Source organism: Hypanus sabinus, chromosome 21 (genome assembly GCF_030144855.1).
Source record: "Hypanus sabinus isolate sHypSab1 chromosome 21, sHypSab1.hap1, whole genome shotgun sequence".
In the NCBI taxonomy this organism is placed as follows: Eukaryota; Metazoa; Chordata; class Chondrichthyes; order Myliobatiformes; family Dasyatidae; genus Hypanus; species Hypanus sabinus.
Genome location: NC_082726.1, coordinates 8,987,611 through 9,009,079, shown reverse-complemented (window position 1 = coordinate 9,009,079; position 21,469 = coordinate 8,987,611). Strand labels below are relative to the sequence as shown.

Below are 21,469 nucleotides of genomic sequence, written 5' to 3'. Positions count from 1 at the left end.
CCATTTTCAAATTGTCCAATTGCTTCTCAGATCGGAGTTCTGAGAGGCGGGACTGCGCAGGCGCGTGAAGGAGGCCCGGGAAGGAGGGAAGATATATAAAGAACGCCGCCTTAAGAAGCGGGCAGCGGAGTGAGCCGGGCGCAGAGTGTAGGGCTTGGGCTCAGAGGGCTTAGGCGGAAGAGGGCACAGTAGGCTTATCTTTTAGTTCTTGTATTTTCAGTTATTTGGGAGGTATGAGTGTGAGGGCAGCTTGTTGTTCTCGGTGTCGGATGTGGGAGATCCTGGAGTCTCCGAGCCTCCCGAACGTCCACATCTGCGCCAGGTGCGCCGAACTGCAGCACCTGAGGGACCGAGTTAGGGAACTGGAGCTGCAGCTCGATGACCTTCGCCTGGTCAGGGAGAGTGAGGAGGTGATAGAGAGGAGTTACAGGCAGGCGGTCACTCCGGGACCACGGGAGGCAGATAGGTGGGTTACAGTCAGGAAGGGGAAGAGGCAGGTACTAGAGAGTACCCCAGTGGCTGTACCCCTTGACAATAAGTACTCATGTTTGAGTACTGTTGGGGGGAGACAGCCTACCTGGTGGGAGTGACAGTGGTCGAGCCTCCGGCACAGAGGACAGCCCTGTAGCTCAGAAGGGTAGGGTTAGAAGAAAGAGGTCCATAGTAATAGGGGACTCAATAGTCAGGGGCTCAGACAGGCGTTTCTGTGGAGATGACTGGGAGTCCCGGATGGTAATTTGCCTCCCTGGTGCCAGGGTTCGGGACGTTTCTGATCGCGTCCAAGATATCCTGAAGTGGGAGGGTGAAGAGCCAGAGGTCGTGGTACATGTAGGTACCAATGACATAGGAAGGAAAGGGGAAGAGTCCTGAAATGAGAGTATAGGGAGTTAGGAAGGCAGTTAAGAAGAAGGACCGCAAAGGTAGTAATCTCGGGATTACTGCCTGTGCCACGCGACAGTGAGAGTAGGAATAGAATTAGGTGGAGGATGAATGCGTGGCTGTGGGATTGGAGCAGGGGGCAGGGATTCAAGTTTCTGGATCATTGGGACCTCTTCTGGGGCAGGAGTGACCTGTTCAAGAAGGACGGGTTACACTTGAATCGTGGGGGGACCAATATCCTAGCGGGGAGGTTTGCTAGGGCTACAGGGCGGACTTTAAACTAGTAAGATGGGGGGGCAGGAGACTATTTGAGGAGCTATGGGAGAGGAGGTTAGTTCACCAGTGGAGCAAGTAAATAGACAGTGTGTGAGGGAGGAAAGGCAGGTGATGGAGAAGGGATGCGCTCAGCCCGAAGATGTAGGGGAGAAGAAAGAAAAGGATAATAAATTTGAATGCATTGTTAGGGATGGAAAGAGAGGAGGAGATGGAGAGTATCTTAAATGTATCTATTTTAATGCTAGGAGCATTGTAAGAAAGGTGGATGAGCTTAAAGCGTGGATTGATACCTGGAATTATGATGTTGTAGCTATTAGTGAAACATGGTTGCAGGAAGGGTGTGTTTGGCAACTAAATATTCCTGGATTTAGTTGTTTCAGGTGTGATAGAGTAGGAGGGGCCAGAGGAGGAGGTGTTGCATTGCTTGTCCGAGAAAATCTTATGGCGGTGCTTTGGAAGGATAGATTAGAGAGCTCCTCTAGGGAGGCCATTTGGGTGGAATTGAAGAATGGGAAAGGTGCAGTAACACTGATAGGAGTGTATTATAGGCCACCTAATGGGGCGCGTGAGTTGGAAGAGCAAATGTGTAAGGAGATAGCAGATATTTGTAGTAAACACAAGGTGGTGATTGTGGGAGATTTTAATTTTCCACACGTAGACTGGGAAGCTCATTCTGTAAAAGGGCTGGATGGTTTAGAGTTTGTGAAATGTGTGCAGGATAGTTTTTTGCAACAATACATAGAAGTACCGACTAGAGATGGAGCAGTGTTGGATCTCCTGTTAGGGAATGCGATAGGTCAGCTGACAGATGTATTTGTTGGGGAGCACTTCGGGTCCAGTGATCACAATAGCATTAGCTTCAATATAATTATGGAGAAGGACAGGACTGGACCTAGAGTTGAGATTTTTGATTGGAGAAAGGCTAACTTTGAGGGGATGCGAAGGGATTTAGAGAGAGTGGATTGGGTCAAGTTGTTTTATGGGAAGGATGTAATAGAGAAATGGAGGTCATTTAAGGGTGAAATTATGAGGGTACAGAATCTTTATGTTCCTGTTAGGGTGAAAGGAAAGGTTAAAGGTTTGAGAGCACCATGGTTTTCAAGGGATAGTAGAAACTTGGTTCAGAAAAAGAGGGATGTCTACAATAGATATAGGCAGCATGGAGTAAAGGAATTGCTCGAGGAATATAAAGAATGTAAAAGGAATCTTAAGAAAGAGATTAGAAAAGCTAAAAGAAGATGCGAGGTTGGTTTGGCAAATAAGGTGAAAGTAAATCCGAAAGGTTCCTACAGTTATATTAAAAGCAAGAGGATAGTGAGGGATAAAATTGGCCCCTTAGAGAATCAGAGTGCAGCTATGTGTGGAACCGAAGGAGATGGGAGAGATTTTGAATGATTTCTTCTCTTCGGTATTCACTAAGGAGAAGGATATTGAATTGTCTAAGGTGTGGGAAACAAGTAAGGAAGTTATGGAACCTATGACAATTAAAGAGGTGGAGGTACTGGCGCTTTTAAGAAATTTAAAAGTGGATAAATCTCCGGGTCCTGACAGGATATTCCCCAGGACCTTGAGGGAAGTTTGTGTAGAAATAGCAGGAGCTCTGACGGAGATCTTTAATATGTCATTAGAAACGGGGATTGTGCCGGAGGATTGGCGTATTGCTCATGTGGTTCCATTGTTTAAAAAGGGTTCTAGAAGGAAGCCTAGCAATTATAGACCTGTCAGTTTGACATCAGTGGTGGGTAAATTAATGCAAAGTATTCTTAGAGATAGTATTTATAATTATCTGGATAGACGGGATCTGATTAGAAGTAGCCAGCATGGATTTGTGCGAGGAAGGTCATGTTTGACAAACCTTATTGAATTTTTTGAAGAAGTTATGAGGAATGTTGACGAGGGTAAGGCAGTGGATGTAGTCTATATGGACTTCAGCAAAGCCTTTGACAAAGTTCCACATGGAAGGTTAGTTAAGAAGGTTCAGTCGTTAGGTATTAATGCTGGAGTAATAAAATGGATTCAACAGTGGCTAGATGGGAGATGCCAGAGAATAGTGGTGGATAATTGTTTATCGGGATGGAGGCCGGTGACTAGCGGGGTGCCTCAGGGATCTGTTTTGGGCCCAATGTTGTTTGTAATATACATAAATGATCTGGATGATGGGGTGGTAAATTGGATTAGTAAGTATGCCGATGATACTAAGGTAGGAGATGTTGTGGATAATGAGGTGGATTTTCAAAGCTTGCAGGGAGATTTATGCCGGTTAGAAGAATGGGCTGAATGTTGGCAGATGAAGTTTAATGCTGAGAAGTGTGAGGTTCTACATTTTGGCAGGAATAATCCAAATAGAACATACAGAGTAAATGGTAGGGCATTGAGGAATGCAGAGGAACAGAGAGATCTAGGAATAACTGCGCATAGTTCCCTGAAAGTGGAGTCTCATGTAGATAGGGTGGTGAAGAGGGCTTTTGGAACGCTGGCCTTTATAAATCAAAGCATTGAAGTTGGGATGTAATGCTAAAGTTGTACAAGGCATTGGTAAGGCCAAATTTGGAATATTGTGTGCAGTTCTGGTCACCGAATTATAGGAAAGATATCAATAAATTAGAGAGAGTGCAGAGACGATTTACTAGGATGTTACCTGGGTTTCAGCAATTAAGTTACAGAGAAAGGTTGAACAAGTTAGGTCTCTATTCATTGGAGCGTAGAAGGTTGAGGGAGGATTTGGTCGAGGTATTTAAAATTTTGAGAGGGATAGATAGAGTTGACGTGAACAGGCTGTTTCCATTGAGAGTAGGGGAGATTCAAACTAGAGGACATGATTTGAGAGTTAGGGGGCAGAAGTTTAAGGGAAACACGAGGGGGTATTTCTTTACTCAAAGAGTGATAGCTGTGTGGAATGAGCTTCCTGTAGAAGTAGTAGAGGCCAGTTCAGTTGTGTCATTTAAGGTAAAATTGGATAGGTATATGGACAGGAAAGGAGTGGAGGGTTATGGGCTGAGTGCGGGTAGGTGGGACTAGGTGAGATTAAGGGTTCGGCACGGAAAATCTATCCCTGCTATTTCGTCTTTGCTTGCTCAATTTAGTAATTTTTCTGGTTATAAATTGAATTTTAACAAGAGTGAACTATTTCCATTAAATATGCAAGTTCCAATTTATAAAGATTTACCATATAAAATTGTTACAGATTATTTTACTTACCTCGGTATTAAAATTACTAAAAAACATAAAGATCTATTTAAGGTTAACTTTTTACCTTTAATTGATCAAATTAAGCAACTTGCTATTAGGTGGTCTCCACTATCTTTGTCATTGGTTGGTAGAGTTAATGCTATTAAGATGATGATACTACCTAAATTCTTATATTTATTTCAAGCATTACCAATTTTTATTCGTAAAGCTTTTTTTTGATACTATTGACTCTAAAATATATTCTTATTTGTGGCAGAACAAAAACCCTAGATTGGGTAAGAAATATTTACAGAAGCCTAAGAAGGAGGGTGGCTTGGCTTTACCAAACTTAAGATTTTACTATTGGGCAGTCAATATACGGTATTTAATATTCTGGACACAAGAATGGACTATAGCTACTTGCCCACAATGGGTAAATTTGGAATGTAAATCTGTGCAAGATTTTTCATTGATTTCAATCTTAGGATCTTCACTTCCTTTTTCTTTATTCAAATTGAATAAACATAACTAATCCTATAGTCAGGTATACATTACGAATTTGGTTTCAATTTCGTAAATTTTTTGGTTTGAATAAATTTATTTTATCATGTCCTATAATATCTAATTATTTTTTTCAGCCTTCATCTATGGATCAAGCTTTTCTTTTATGGAAAACAAAAGGTATAACATGTTTTCATGATCTGTTTCTGGATGATAACATTATGTCCTTTGAACAGCTATCTAATAAATATAATTTACCTAAAACCTTTTTTTTTTAGATATTTGCAAGTTAGAAATTTTTTGTATAATGAGTTACAGTCTTTTTCGAAAGAATATCCATTGGACATTACAGATAGAATTTTAGCTCTTAATCCTTATCAAAAGGGTTTAGTAGCCATCATTTATAAGAGGATCATGAATTTACAGTTAGATGTATCAGAAAAAATTAAGAAGGAATGGCAAGACGAGTTGCATTGTCTTATATCTACTGAGCAATGGGAAAAAATATTATTGGTAAATTCGTCCTCTATCTGTGCTAAACATGCCCTAATACAATTTAAGGTTGTACATAGAGCTCATATGTCTAAGGATAAACTGGCTTGATTTTACTCTCATCTTAATTCAACCTGTGATAGATGTCATTCTGATGTTGCTTCATTGACTCATATGTTCTGGTCTTGTCCTTGTTTACAAAATTATTGGAAAGGTATCTTCAGTACTATTTCAAAAGTCTTAAAAATTAATTTTCAACCACATCCTCTTACTGCAATTTTCGGTTTACCAATGACGGATAATAATCGTTTATCTGCTTCATCTCAACGAATGATTGCATTTGTTACATTAATGGCTAGAAGATCTATATTATTGAATTGGAAAGAAATTAATCCTCCAACTATATTTCAGTGGTTTTCTCAAACTATTTCTTGTTTGAGTTTAGAAAAGATTATAAGTGAGGTTTTTGAACCTTCAGTTAAATTTGAACAAACTTGGAGACCTTTTATTCAACATTTTCACATGAGTTGAATTGTCTTTTCCTAAACCTTACTTATATTATCCTTAATCGATTGGATGGAGGTTCGGAGTTATTGGCACTACTGTATATGTACTTAATATTATTCAATGGCCCATGTTGGTTAGTGTTTTTTTTTTGTTTTTTTTTTCTCTCTTTTTTTGGGCGTTTTTTCCTTTTTTTTTCTTTTTACTTCTTTGTTCATTATTGTTCTGGGTTTGAGAGGTTATATATTTTTATTATTACATATCTGAATGTCTATTTAAACTACTAATTATGTACTCTCAAACATTTTGTATTCATGTTTCATTTATGTTTGTTTAAAACTAATAAAAAGGTATAAAAAGAAAAAGAACTTGAGTAATGAGGCATTATGGGTGGAACTGAGGAATATGAAAGATATGACCACATTAATGGGGCTATATTACAGACCACCCAACAGCTTTGAGAAACAAATTTGTAAAGAGATTGCAGACCATTATAAGAAACATAAGGGTGATTTTAACTTTCCATGTATTGACTAGTACTCCCATATTATAAAAGGACTAACAACACACACAAAATGCTGGTAGAACACAGCAGGCTAGGCAGCACCGATAGGGAGAAGCGCTGTCGACGTTTCAGGCCGAGACCCTTCGTCAGGACGGTCTATTATAAAAGTCCTTATAAAAGGACTAGATGGGATGGAGTTTGTCAAATGTGTTCACGAAAGTTTTCTTAATCAGTACATAGAAGTCCCAATGAGAGAGTGTGTGATATTTCATCTGCTATTAGAGAATGAGACAGGGCAGGTGACAGAAGTTTGTTTAGGGGAACACTTCGCATCCAGTGACTGCAATGCCATTAGTTTCAAAGTAAATACAGTATATAGAAAAGATAGATCTTGACTGCGGGTTGAGATTATAAATGGGAGAAAGGTAAATTTTGATGGTATCCAAAATGATCTGGCAAGAGTGGATTGGAGCAGGTTGTTTTCTAGCAAAGTTATATTTGGTAAGTGGGAGGTCTTCGAAGGTGAAATTTTAAGAGTACAAAGCTTGTACGTGCCTGTCAGAATAAAAGGTAAAAATAACAAGTGTAAGGAACCCTGGTTTTCAGGAAATATTGAGGACCTGGTTAACAAGGGAAAAAGGAGACGCATAGCAGGTATAGGCAGATAGGAACAAATGAGGTGCTTACAGAGTGTAAGAAATGCCAGGAACACTTAAGAAATTAGGAGAACTAAAAGGAGGTATTAAGTTACCCTAGCACAGGGGTCGGCAACGTTTACCACTAAAAGAGCCAATATGGACCCATTTCCCACAGAAAAGAAAACACTGGGAGCCACAAAATGAAATAACACTGCATACAACGGGTTTTTTTTTGCCTTTATGCTATGTATAAACAAACTATAATGTGTTGCATTTATGAAATTGATGAACTCCTGCAGAGAAAACGAAATTACATTTCTGCATGCAACAAAAACATTTTGAACTCCGAAAAAAAGACGTTGGGTTGAAGGTTACTCCATAGTTAGCCTACCTTGGATCGAAGAATTAAAAGAAAGCGCACACTGGCGGGTGTCAGGCATTGGCAGTTGTGATGTATATTAATAGCGATAAAAAAACACGTTGTAGCGGTGTGCTACACGCAGCGCTAAAATAAAGACTGCAGTCAAAGGTAACTTTATTCGAACCAAACAGCCTTGCTTTAAAGCCTCCCTCAACCCGTCCCCGTGGGCGCGGATGCTCCAAAAGACACGTACTCACAAACCCCCGTAGGCTATCTCCCTTAGCCGGAACGGTGGCTAATTGTGAGCCGGTTCGGATATGCCAGGAAATGATGTCTCCACAAAGTTTTCAGATTGTACAAGATCACCATAATCTTCAAATTTCGAATTACATTTCAAAAGCTAACAAACCACGGGGAGCCGCATCACAGAGATGAAAGAGCCGCATGTGGCTCCGACCCAGGTTGCCGACCTCTGCCCTAGCACAACAAAGTGAAGGAGAATCCCAAGGGATTGCAAGGTGCAAAGGGATTGCAAGGGGCAAAATTGGTCCTCTGGAATGTCAGAATCGGGGTAATATGAAATCAGTTTGCATCTGTATTTACTCAGGAGATGGACATGGAGTCTATAGAACAGGCAAAGCGGCACCAACTTCATAGACCCTATACAAATGCTGTCCTGAGGCAAATCCTGGAGGATTAACCCCCGGGGTCTGACTAAGTGTTCCCTTGGACCCTTCAGAAGGCAAGTGCACAAATTGCTAGGAACCTAGCAAAGACATTTAAAACATACTTCGCAACAGGAGAGATACCAGGGGATTGGAGGATAGCCAATGTTGTTACGCTGCTTTAAGACTAAACATAAACCAGAAGATTATCGACCAGTGAGCCTAACATCAGTTGTGGGGAAGTTACTGGAAGGTATTCCAAGGGACCACATATAAAAGTATTTGGATGGACATGGACTGACTAAGGATACTCAGCAAGGCTTCATGTGTGGTAGATTATGTTTAGCCAATCTTATAATTTTTCGATGAAGTTACCAGGAAAGTGGATGAAGGCAAGGTAGTGGATGCTGTCTACCTGGACTTTAGCAAGGCAACTGACAAAGATCCCACATGGGAGGCTGGTCAAGAAGGTTCAGTTGCTTGGAATTCAAGATGAGGTAGATAATTGAATTAGACGTTGACTTTGTGGGAGAAACCAGAGTGGTAGTAGAGGCCTCCCTGACTGGAGGCTTGTGACTAGTGGTGTGCTGCAGGAAATGGTGCTGGGTCCTTTGTTGTTTGTCATCTGTATTAACAATCTGGATGATAATGTGATTAACAAATGCGATCAGCAAATTTGCAGATGATACCAAGTTTGGGGGTATAGTGAACAGTGAAGGCGGCCTGCAGAAGAATCTGGACCAGCTGGAAAAATGGGTTGAAAAATGGCAGATGCAATTTAATGCAGACAAGTGCGAGGTATTGCACTTTGGTAGGACCAACCAGGGCAGGTCTTACACAGTGAACAATGGAACACTGAGGAGTGCAGCAGAACAAAGACACCTGGGAATACAGGTCCGCAATTCATTGGAAGTGGCATCACAGGTAGGTAGGGTCATAAAGAAAGCTATTGGCACATTGGTCTTCATAAATCAAAGTACTAAGTACAGGAGATGGGATGTTATGTTTAAGTTGTGCAAGTTGTTGATGAGACCTAATTTGGAGTATAGTTTGCAGTTTTGGTCACCTACCTACAGAAAACAAGTAAATAAGGTTGAAAGAGTACAGAGGAATTTTATAAGGATGTTGCCGTATCTGGAAGACCTGACTTCTCAGGAAATATTGAATAAGTTAGGAATTTATTCCTTAGAACAAAGAAGATTGAGAGGAGATTTGAAAGAGATATACAAAATTATGAAGGTATAAATAAGGTAAATACAAGCAGGCGTTTTCCACTGATGTTGGGTGGGACTACATCAGAGGTCAAGGGTGAAAGGTGAAGTTTAAGTGGAACTTGAGGGGAAACTTCTTCACTGAGAGAGTAGTGACAGTGTGGAATAAGCTGCCTGCATAAGTGGCACATGTGAGCTTGATTTCAACATTTAAGCAAAGTTTGGATAGGTACATGGATAGTACAGATATGGAGAACTACGATTCCCAGTGGAGACTGATGGGACTGTGAAGTTTAAATGGTTTTTGCACGGACTAGATGGGCCAAAGGCGGATTTTGTGCGAAACTTTTTTATGACTCTAGTTTTGAGAAGATTTTAAGTCCCAGCTGCTGAAAAGCATTCCCTTAGCATGATATTTCCTCCACCAGACTTTACAGTAGAGATGGTGTTACCTGGCTGCTGCACAGTATTAGATTCTTAGCCACATGTACGTACCACTTAGTGTTGAGACCAAATTCCACCTTAGTCTCATCTGACCACAGGACCACCTTCCAAATGTTTACTGTATCTTCTAAGTGACACTTCGCAAAGTCTTTAGAGGCAATGATATGTTTTTTTCTAAAAGAGAAACTGCACGTGTGGCTAAATCTAATACTGTGCATTATATTGGTTTCTGCCATTCCCTTGGATTCATTAGCTGCATAGAGAGGGGGAGCCTGCTACATGGGCAACATGTTGCTCTCTGTATCATACTGCCCTGGCTTGCATATGACGTAGACATCTGGGACGCAACATCCCTGGTTGACTTCAACCATGGAGAGCCTCATAACAGTGATGGTACTGCCAATATGTACTACTGATTGATGTTTCGAGGTGTTGAAACTTACTACAGAAATGCAAGCTTCTTAACTTGAATTAGCAGTGATTACTGTAAGCCATGTGGGAGAGAATGCAGAGGTCTTTTAATGACCTTGCTCTAATATGCTAAGGAAGCATTAAGCTTCTCTGGACAGGCACAGAGTAAACACAAACACATGTGGTGTCTGGTGGACGACTGCCATCAGGTTAATTAGAAATTAGTGCTAGTTTTTTTTTAAATCACCCAGTGATAAAATCCATCTTCATACAAAGATCCTTGTGAGGCATTGGTTCTAATTCATGAGAGTAACAGTACAGCACTCCTCTTTACACCTGCAGTTAAGATGAAAGAACCGCCAAGTCTAAAGAACAATTTAAAAAACTGTCATGACAAATTTGTTACTTCAATTCAGTAAATATGATGACACAACACAGACTGAAGGTTAGGGGAGGAGGTGACTGAGATGTGAAATGAGGGGTATACACTCAGTGGCCACTTTATTACGTACAGCTGCTTATTAATGCAAATATATAATCAGTCAATCACGTGGCATCAACTCTGCATAAAATGGTCAAGCAGACATGAGCAAGAGGCTCATTTGCTATGCATACCAAAAATCCGAATAGGGAAATATGTGATCAAAAGTGACTCTGACCATGGAATGATTGTTAGTCCAGGTGGGGTGGTTTGAGCATCTCAAAAACTGCTAATCTCCTAAAGTGCCTTGTTAATGAGAGAGATTGGAGGAGAATATCCAAACTGGTTCAAGCTGACAGGAAGGTGACAGCAACTTAAATAACTACGTACTACAACAGTAGTGAGCAGAAAAGTATTTACGAAGGCACAACACTTCGAACTTTGAAGTGGATGGGCTACAGCAGCAGAAGACCATTCAGTGGTCACTTAATTAGGTGCAGTAGACAGCAGGAAATATTTTATTATAGGGCTAGGGCATAGATTTAGGGTAATGTGTAAGTGATTAGAGTGTAATTGTGGGTGTCTCCTCTCTATGCAGAGCAATGAGTAGCTCCAATACACTGCCTGAGAGACAAGAGTGGTGAAAGCATAATTGCATAAAAGCAACATTTACTTGAACACTTGAATTACCTAATCATAGAAAGCTATGGGCCATGTACTGAAGATGGGATTAATTAATACCAGTGCTCATTGGTCACAGGCATGCTGTTCCACAAACATGAGAAAATCTGCAGATGCTGGAAATCCAAAGCAACCCTTAGCAATAGCATTTCGAGAATCTAAGGACATTTCTGGTATACTAAGGGAAGGTACGACTCATAAAATTTCGTTATACGCTGATATTTTACTTTTTATCTCTTACACTGAAACTTCTTTACCTTTGGTTCTTTAATTTCCCAGTTTAGTTCTTTTTCAGGATATAAGCTGAATTTACATAAAAGTGAGCTATTTCCTTTAAATGACCCAATGTCATCAAATGCCAAATTTCCATTCCAAATTGTTACAAGTCAATTTACATATCTAGGTGTAACAATTACTAAAAACTTCAAGAATTTATTTAAAGAAAACTTAAATCCCTTATTGAATTATGTGAAAAGGATGTTTTCTAAATGGTCTCCTCTTTCTTTATCCCTAATTGGCCGAATTAATTCGATTAAAATGAAGATTCTTCCTAAATTTTTATATCTTTTTCAGGCATTACCTATTTTTATTCCTAAGACCTACTTTGATTCTTTAGATTCAATTTTAACATCTTATATTTGGAATAATAAACAAGCTCGTTTAAGTAAAGTTTACCTACAAAGAAATAAAGAGATGGGTGGATTAGCCCTACCCAATTTTAGGTTTTACTATTGGACTGCCAATATAAGGAATATTACTTTCTGGTCCTATTATATTTATCGTAAAGATTGCCCATCATGGGTCTCCTTAGAAGTTAATTCTGTAAAAAATTCCTCTTTTGTCTCTCTTCTTGGATAATACTCTTCTTTTTCAGCAAATAAAATAACAGATAACATAATTGTTAAGCAAACTTTAAGGATTTGGTCTCAATTTAGGAAATTTTTTGTTTTAGCGAATTTTTCATTATCACATCCCATTCTCCTTAATTATTTTTTTATCCCTTCCATGACTGACAAAGTCTTTAAGGATTGGGATGAACTAGGTATTAAGTGTTTTTGGGACCTGTTTATCTCAGGATCTCTTGCTTCATTTGACCAACTGTCAACTAAATTTGCACTCCCAAAAACACATTTTTACAGATAGCTTCAAATTAGAGATTTCTTACGTTTCCAATTAACTACTTTTCCTATAGGTCCTAATAAAAAATTTATTGGACAATCTTTTAAATTTAAAACCTTTTGTTAATGGTTCTATTGCTGGTATCTATAACTTGTTGATTGATTCTAGACAAGACTTTTTAGATAAAATAAAAAAAGCTGGGAGGATGACCTAAATTGTCAGATTTCTGATCTGATGATAGATGGAATAAAATTCTTAAACGGGTTAATAAATCATCTTTCTGTGCTCTTCAGTCTCTTCTACAATTTAAAGTGGTTCATAGAGCTTACATTTCTAAACAGAAGCTATCCAGTTTTTATCCGAATGTTTCTCCACTTTGTAATAAATGCAACTCTGCTGATGCCTCCATTAATTCATATGTTTTGATTTTGCTCTAAAATTGAAAAGTTTTGGCGGGAAGTATTCCATACCTTCTCACAACTTTTTAGGGTCCAATTTGACCCAAATCCCCTTACTGCCTTGTTTGGTATTATTGCAATTGAAGATACAACTTCAAATACTCCTAACCTACAGGTTTTAGTTTTTACCTCTCTTTTAGCAAGAAGAGCAATCTTGCTTAAACGGAAGGAGTCTACCCCTCCTACACATCTTCAATGGCTACATGATATTATGTCTCATTTAAATTTAGAAAAGATCCGCTGCTCAGTCTTAAATTCAAAACAATCTTTTTATGATAACTGGGGATCTTTCTTAAATTACTTTTCCAATTTATAAAGTTTAACAGTGCACAGACTTTTAGGTATATTTTTATCTTCTCTTCTTAAGCGAAAATTTTTTTTTCCTAATTATCCATTATCATCCATCAGTTTTTTTCTTTGGTAGTTGGTAGGGAGTTGACTTTTTTTTAATATAAAAAAATTCTTTTATGATGTATGACCTATCTTTAAATTTTTGATTACAGAATGGTACACCTTTATGTGTTATGCTATAACATTTTGATCAATTTTATTACAATATATGAATGTACACAAGTTATGTTGAGATGTATCTATGTGTTGCACTCTGTAAATCTTGTTTTTTTTCTCTTCTTAATAAAAATACTGTAAAATGAAAAAAAGAAACACACACAACATGCTGGAAGAACTCAGCAAGCCCAAAATGTTGACTGTTCACTCTTTTTTCATAGATACTGTCTGGCCTGCTGTGTTCCTCCAGCATTGTGTGTGTGGTGCACATACATTTTTTTTGTTGTTGTTGTTGCATCTGGCTGTTTCTGTGCTGTATCAGCCTGGGAATACCAGGAGTAGGATGTGAATCTATACTTCCCCACTCAGAGAGTGACACACTTGGACACAGCCACAAATGGAATGCATTTAAGTTCTCAAAATTGCCAGAGATGAACTGTTAGCCATATTTCCCTTGAATAGCCCTCCATGTTTGTTACTCTCTCCATCCCCTTCAATCAGATCACTAACCTTGGGTGCATGACTTCCATCTTCATCTTCTGCTTGGGGGTTCGGTCACCATGGCGAATGACAGCTATTACACAACGCAGCTCCATCCTGCAAGACATAGTTTAGTTTGATCAAAGCACAACACAACATTAAAAGGGATGCACATTATCAAAGATTTATTAATGCTGGAAGAACTCAAGTGTAGGAATGGTGTAGGGCAAGGTTATAGTTGCTGTTAAGACTTAGCATTAGACCATAAGACATAGGAGGAGAATTAGACTATTTGTCCCATCGATTCTACTCCGCCACTTCATGGCTGATCCATTTCCCTCTCAGCCCCATCCTCCTGCCTTTTTCCTGTATCCCTTCGTGCGCTGACTAATCAAGGATCAATCAACCTCTGCCTTAAATATATCCAATGACTTGGCCTTCTGAGCCACCTGTGGCAACAGATTCCAGATTCACCACTCTCTGGCTAAAGAAATTCCCCCACATCTCCGTTCTAATGGATGTCCCTCTATTCTGAGGCTGTCCCCTCTGGTCCTAGACACCCCCATTTAAAAATCCTTTCCATCGAGAACTTTCAATATTCGATAGGTTTCAATGAGATCCCTGCTCATTCTTCTCAATTCCAGTGATTATAGGCCCTGAGCCATCAAATACTTCTCACATGATAGCCTTTCAATACTGGAATCATTTTCATGAACATCCTTTGAACCCTCTCCAAGCTCAGCACATCCTTTCACAGACAAGGGGCCCAAAACTGTCCACAATACTCCAAGTGGGGCCTCAACATCTTTGCTTTTATATTCTAGTCCTCTCAAAGTCAATGCTAACATTGTATTTGCCTTCCTCACCACCAACTCATCCTGCAAATTAACATAGAACATAGAAAACATACAGCACAATACAGGCCCTTTGGCCCACAAAGCTGTGCCGAACATGTCCTTACCTTAAAACTACCTAGGCTTGCCCATAGCCGTCTATTTTTCTGACCTCCATGTATCTATCCAGGAGTCTCTTAAAAGACCCTATTGTTTCTGCCTCTACCACTGCTGCCAACAGCTCATTCCACACACTCACCACTCTGAGTAAAAAAACTTATCCCTGACATCTCCTCTGTACCTATTTAGGGAATCTTTGCATGAGGACTCCCAAGTTCCTTAGAAATCAGATTTTCAAAATTTCTCCCCATTTAGAAAATAGTCTACATTTTTATTTCTTCTACCAAAGTACATGACCATACAATTTCTGACAATGTACTCCATCTGCCACTCCTTTGCTCATTAGGGGATGTCTAGGTTTTTCTGTAGTTCCTTTGCTTCCTCACCACTATCTGCCCATCTGCCTATCTTCATATTGTTGCAAACTTTGTAATAAAGCCATCAACTCCACCATCCAGATCACTGACATATAACATAAAGAGTAACAGTCCCAACACAGACCCCCATGGAACACCATTCATCACTGGCAACCAACCAGAAAAGGCTCCCTTTATTCTCACTCATTGCCTCCTGCCAATCAGCCAATTCTCTATCCATCTTTCCTGTAATACCATGTGCTCTTAACTTGTTAAGTAGCCTCATATGCAGCACATTGTCAAAGACCTTTGAAAATCCAAGTACACCGAAAATCCACCAATTCTCCTTTGTCCATCCTGTTCATTACTTCTTCAAAGAATTCCAACATATTTGTCAGGTAAGATTTTCCCTTAAGGAAAACCATGCTGACTACAGCCCATTTTAATTCTGTGCCTCCAAGTACTCCACAACCACATCCTTAATCAACTCCAACATCTTCGCAACTGCTGAGGTCAGACTACCTGGTCTATAGTTTTCTTTCTTCTACCTCTCTCCTTTCATGAAGGGTGGAGTGGCATTTGCAATTTTTCAGTCCTCTGGAACCATGCCAGAATCTACTGATTCTTGAAAGATCATTACTAATGCCTCCAACAACTTTTCAGCACCTCTTTCAGAACCCTGGGGTGTACACCATGTGATCCAGGTGACTTATCTACCTTCAGACCTTTCAGTTTCCCCAAGAACCTTCTCTCTAGTAATGGTAACTTCACACGCTTCATGACCCCTGATACCTGGAACTTCCACCATACTGCTAGTGTCTTACATAGGGAAGACTGATGCAAAATACTTATTCAGTTCATCTGCCATTTCCTTGCCCCTTATTTCTACCACACCACCATCATTTTCCAATAGCCCGATATTTACTCTCGCCTCTCTTTTACTCTTAATATATCTGAAAACAAAACTTTTCATCTTTAAAATCATTGCAAGCTTACTTCTGCATTCTACTTTTTCCTTCTGTTTCAGTGCCTTCTGTTGGTTTTTAAAACCTTCCCCACCCTCTTCCTTCCCACTAATTTTGCTCTATTATATGCCCTCTCTTTGGCTTTTATGTTGGCTTTGACTTCACTTGTCAGCCACGGTTGTGTCATCCTGCCTTTAGAATACTTATTCCTCTTTGGGATGCATCTATCCTGCGCCTTCCAAATTGCTACCAGAAACTCCAGTCATCTCTACTTTGCCATCATTCCTGCTAGCATTCCCTTACAATTAATTTTAGCCAACTCTTCTCTCATGCCTCTAATTTCCTTTATTCACTGTAATACTGACACATCTAACTTTGCTTCTCTTTCTCAACTTGCAGGGTAAATTCTATCATATTAAGATCACTGTTCTCTATGGGCTCCTTTACCTTAAGCTCTCTGATCAATTCCAGTTCAGTGTACAATACCCAATTGAGAATAGCTGATCGCCTAGTGGGCTCAATCACAGGCTGCTCTAAAAAGCCATCTTGTAGGCATACTACAAATTCCCTCTCTGGGGTTGAACTCCAACTTGATTTTTCCAATCTACCTAAATATTGAAATCCCCATAACTATCATAACATTGCTCTTTTGACACGTGTTTTCTATTTCCCATTGTAATTTGTAGACCACATCTTCGCTACTGTTTATAGGCCTGTATATAACTCCAATCAAGGTCTTTTTGCCTTTGCAATTTCTTAGCTCCACCCACAATGATGCTACACCTTCTGATCCTTTGTCACCTCTCTAATGATTTGATTTCATTTTTACCAACAGAACTACCCCACCCCTTCTGCCTACCTGTCTGTCCTTTCAATACTATGTGTATCCTTGGACTTGGAGCTCCCAGCTGTAATCTTCCTTCAGCCATGATTCAGTAATACGCACAATGTCACATGTGCCAATCTCTAAATGTACTACAAATTCATCTACATTTGTCTGTACACTGTGCGCATTTAAATATACCACCTTCAGGCCTGTATGCATCACGTTTTTTAATTTTATACCCCTTTTACATTGCAATTCATCCCGTTCACTGTCATTTTACCCTATCATCAGCCTCTCCTTGCCAGCAATCTCACTACATACGGCCCCTGTTTGTAAACCAACTATCCCATCTTCAGTCCTGACCAAGGGTCTCGGCCCGAAACGTTGACTGCTTGTTTCCACGGATGCCGCACGACCTGCTGAGTTCATCCAGTGTGTTGTACATGTTGCTTTGACCACAGCATTTGCAGTGTACTTAGTGTTTACTATTCGTTACTCCGCTGCGAAGTCTCTTTGAGGTATCCCATCCTCAGCCTATTACTCCAGTTCCCATTCCCCTATCAAATTAGTTTAAGCCCTCCTGAACAGCTCTAGAAAACCTGCCGCAAGGATATTGGTGCCCCTCAGGTTCAGGTATAAACTGTCCCTTTTCTACAGGTTGTACCTTCTCCAGAAGAGATCCCAATGATCTAGAAAACTGAAACTCTGCCTCCTGCACCAGTTCCTCAGCCACAATCCTCTGTCAAATCATCCTATTCTTCTCCTCACTGGCACATGGCAAAAGCAGCAATCCAGAAATTAGTACCCCAGAAGTCCTGCTTTTCAGCTTTCTACCTTGCTTCCTATAATCTCTCTCCATGATCTCCTCTCCTTTCTTATTCATGTTGTTGGTGCCAATATGTACCAAGACCTAAGGCTGCTGACCCTCCCCATTTAGAATACTGTGGACCTGATCCAAGACGTCCTTGACCGTGAAACCTGGGAGACAATATACCATCTGGGTGTTTCTACTGCATCTACAGAATCTCATCTCGAAGCCTACAGCAATGGAATCTTCTTACACTACTGCAGTTCTCTTCACCTCTCATCTCTTCTGAGCTACTGTGCTAGACAGTGCCAGAGACCCGGCCGCTGTGGCTTTCCCCAGGTAGGGTGTCCCCATCAACAGTATCCAAAGCGGTATACTTATTGTTGAGGGGAACAGCCACAGGGGTACTCTGCTCTAGCCACCCATTTCCCTTCCTTCTCCTGTCACTCAGTTAACCTGCCTCCTGCAACCTAGGGGTGACTACCTCCCTGTAGGACTTATCTATCACTTCCTTAGTCTCCTGTATGAGCTGAAGGTCACTGAGCTGCAGCTTCAGTTCCTTAACACATTCTCAGATGTCTCTTGGATCTCTTGCATTCGGTCTCTTGCTTCTCCAGGTTTTTATTAGATGCAAATATGCTAATAGAGCACTAAAACAAGCCATTCAGCCCACTGTATCTGTGTAAAGTTCTCCAGTTAGTCCTGCTTCCCGCCTCTTCACAACAGCAATATAAATTACACTCAGAGGCCACTTTATTAGGTAAAGGAATGCTGTAGCCCATCAACTTCAAGGCTTGACATGTTGTGCTTTGAGAGATGCTCCTCTGCATACCACCATTGTAATGTGTGGTTGAGTTACTGTCACCTTCCTGTCAGTTTGAACCAATCTGACCATTCCCCTCTGAGCTTTCTCATTAACAAGGCATTTTTGTCTACAGAACTACTGCTCACTGGATGTTTTGTTATTTTCCACACCACTCTCCATAAACTTTAGAGACTGTTGTGTGTGAAAATCCTAGGATATTAGCAGTTCCTGAGATACTCAAACTACCCCATCTGGGACCAACAATAATTCCACAGTCAAAGTCACTTAGATCATACTTCCTCCCCATTCTGATCTTGGTCTGAACAACAAGTGAACCTCTTGATCATGTTTGAATGCTTTTATGCATTGAGTTGCTGCCACATGATTGGCTGATTAAATATTTGCATTATCAAACAGGTGTACTAAATAAACTGGCCACTGAGTGCATTTCCCTTCCAATATTTATTTTTCTGCCCAAATCTACTTCAATGCCTTTTTATTTAATTTATTACCAATTACAACAATTCGTTTGCATCTCAGTTGCCTCTGGTTTTTAACTACCTGCTAATATAACAAGTTTCTTATTTAGATAATGATTTTAAATACCCCTTTCAATCTCCCTCACATTTGCTCTAAGGATAATAACACAAGTTTCTCTAATCTCTCTATATATTAAAGCCATCCACCCCAGTTAGTTAGCAACACTTTGACAGTGTACACAGTTTCACGTGGTTAAACGGGCCTGACCAGAAATGTCTCTAAGATCTGTGAATACAGGCAGCCCCCAAGTTACGAACACTCAACTTAAGAACAACTCATACTTATGTACGGAGGAAGGAGAATGCCATCCGCCACTTTAAGTCAGATCACGATGCCATCCACCATTTTAAGTCTTTGCTGGTAACACTGTGTTGAGTGTGTAGCTTTGTATTTGGCTTAAATTTTTCTTAGCAAGATTCACCCTGACCCCCCCCCCCCCCACCACCACTTTTCCAGTCAGCACCACCCCCACTTGTCCCATTTAAGTTGTCTCACTGTGGATGGACTTTAGGACCCGGGGGAGCTCAGGTCAGGACCTGCCACTCTTGGCTGCTGCTGAATCCGCAGTGTCTCTGTTCCGTTAACAGAAAACGATCACGATTGAAAATAAAGTGATAATAATAAAGCAATCAGAAAGAGGTGAAATGCCACCGGTCACTGGAAAAGTGTTAAGCTACAGTCGGTCAACGATTGGAACAACTTTAAAGGATAAAGGATAAAGTGAGAATAATGGAGCATGTGAAAGCCCCTGCCCCGATGAAAGCTACAATTATTACTAAGCAACGCACTGATTTAATTATTGAAATACATATGTTTCTTAAGTGCTTTATATGCATAGAAAGGTAAAATATATACTAATCAAATGTTTGACTGACTGATGCTAAATAATACCGGATGTACCTGTTCCCACTTGCGTACAAATCCGACTTAAAGACAGACTCAGGAACGGAACTCGTTCCTAACCCGGGGACTGCCTGTACTGAAAGCTTCAACTTACATGGTGCCCGAGGTAGTTGGGACAATGGGGATATCTTCGGCCTCTGTGGGTATGGACCATGGTATCTGCAGTTGTGGGGCGAGCTCCCGCATGATTATATTACTGGAATAAAATAAATTAAATTCAATCCAAACTGCCATACACCAATGCATAAATACCACATTTGAAACAACAGGTATGTACAAATTTAAAAAGTGCTTCCCTTCAATCAAATGTTTACTTATGTATTTTCGATATTCCTTCTTTGGTGCAACTTTTCAAATATATAAATTGATGGTAATAGACCACTGAACCCTTTCAGCCTCCTCGGCACTAATCAATAAGATCACAGTTCATCCAGTTATAACCTCAACTCCACTTCCCTGCCTTTCACTCCTTACTCATTAAAACACCATCTACTTTTGCCTTATAAATATTTAAAAATTCTACTCCATCACTCATTGGGGGAAGAGTGCTCCAAAGATTCACACCTCAAAGCAAAAGTTCACCATTTTAGCTGACCTATCTAAAATGGGCAACCTCTTATTGGGATATGACACTGGCTTAAGAAGATCCTGCAGTGATGCCCTGTTAATAGAATGACTAATAACTTCCTCACCACAATTCCAAACTGGTCTGACCTACAGACTCACTTTCAGGGACTCCTTACAACTCATGTTCTCAGTATTGTTTACTTTTTAATTAGCAGTTTATCCTCTTCCGCTCATTGGTTGTTTATCAGTCTTAGTGTTTAATTTTCATTGATTGCTTTGTATTTTTATCTCTTTATTCTACTATGAATGCCTTCAAGAAAATGAATTTCAAGGTGACATATACATACTTTGGTAAGAAAGTTACTTTGACCTCATTACCCTGGTAAATACAGAAATACATTTACCCTTTGACCTTTCATAGAATCTGCCCCTTCATTCATAATCTGATCTAACTCGTGGCAATAAAAGAAAAAGATGGTATCTCATATCCTGTGGCCTAGAGCCTATTACTGTGACAGAGACAAAGTGTCATTAAGACAGTCCTGAATGAAAAAGGTTTTCCACTAGCCTGTGGTTACTGTATTTTCTTTTCCCTGTAAATGTCTGTAAGAAAATGAATCACACTGTAGTATATGGTAGCATATACATATTTTGATAATAAATTTATTTTGAAATTTGGAACTCCAATAACTAACCACAACATTTTGTACCAGATGTCGATTCTAACCATGATCTACAGCTACATCTCAAACTATGGTTCTCCACGAGTGGTGGCTTCTTGAACTGGCTGTGCGGCGTGGCATTTCGAAATCTCCAGGTCTGGCTGGAAGACGTGCGCCTTCCTGTAGGTGACCTGGGTCTTCGCTGATGTCACTGACTGAATCATCGGGATAGCAGGCAATGTGCACTGCTGTCAGAAGGAGGCCCCGTACTCGAGCAATTGTCTTGCTCTTTCGCTCTCCTTCCCTCTATCTTTTGATGGTGAGTGAGAGCATGTCGGTCCTCAAGGGGTGGCTTGGAGTGGC

The 21,469-nt window shown here is 40.2% G+C and overlaps 1 protein-coding gene across 11 annotated transcripts in view; it reads right to left on the bottom strand.

The window, feature by feature from the left end:
- Positions 1-21,469, bottom strand: part of ppip5k1a (diphosphoinositol pentakisphosphate kinase 1a) — a 254,160-nt gene that overhangs the window by 158,527 nt on the left and 74,164 nt on the right. For all 11 annotated transcript variants that reach the window (XR_009507178.1, XM_059945947.1, XM_059945943.1 and 8 more), the window contains 2 exons: positions 19,972-20,073; positions 13,752-13,838 (listed from right to left, as the gene is read on the bottom strand). Coding sequence is in view for 10 of the 11 variants with exons in the window: in XM_059945947.1 (XP_059801930.1) it covers positions 13,752-13,838; positions 19,972-20,073 (189 nt within the window). In the remaining variant the exon portion in view is untranslated. The remainder of the gene's footprint in view (positions 1-13,751; positions 13,839-19,971; positions 20,074-21,469) is intronic.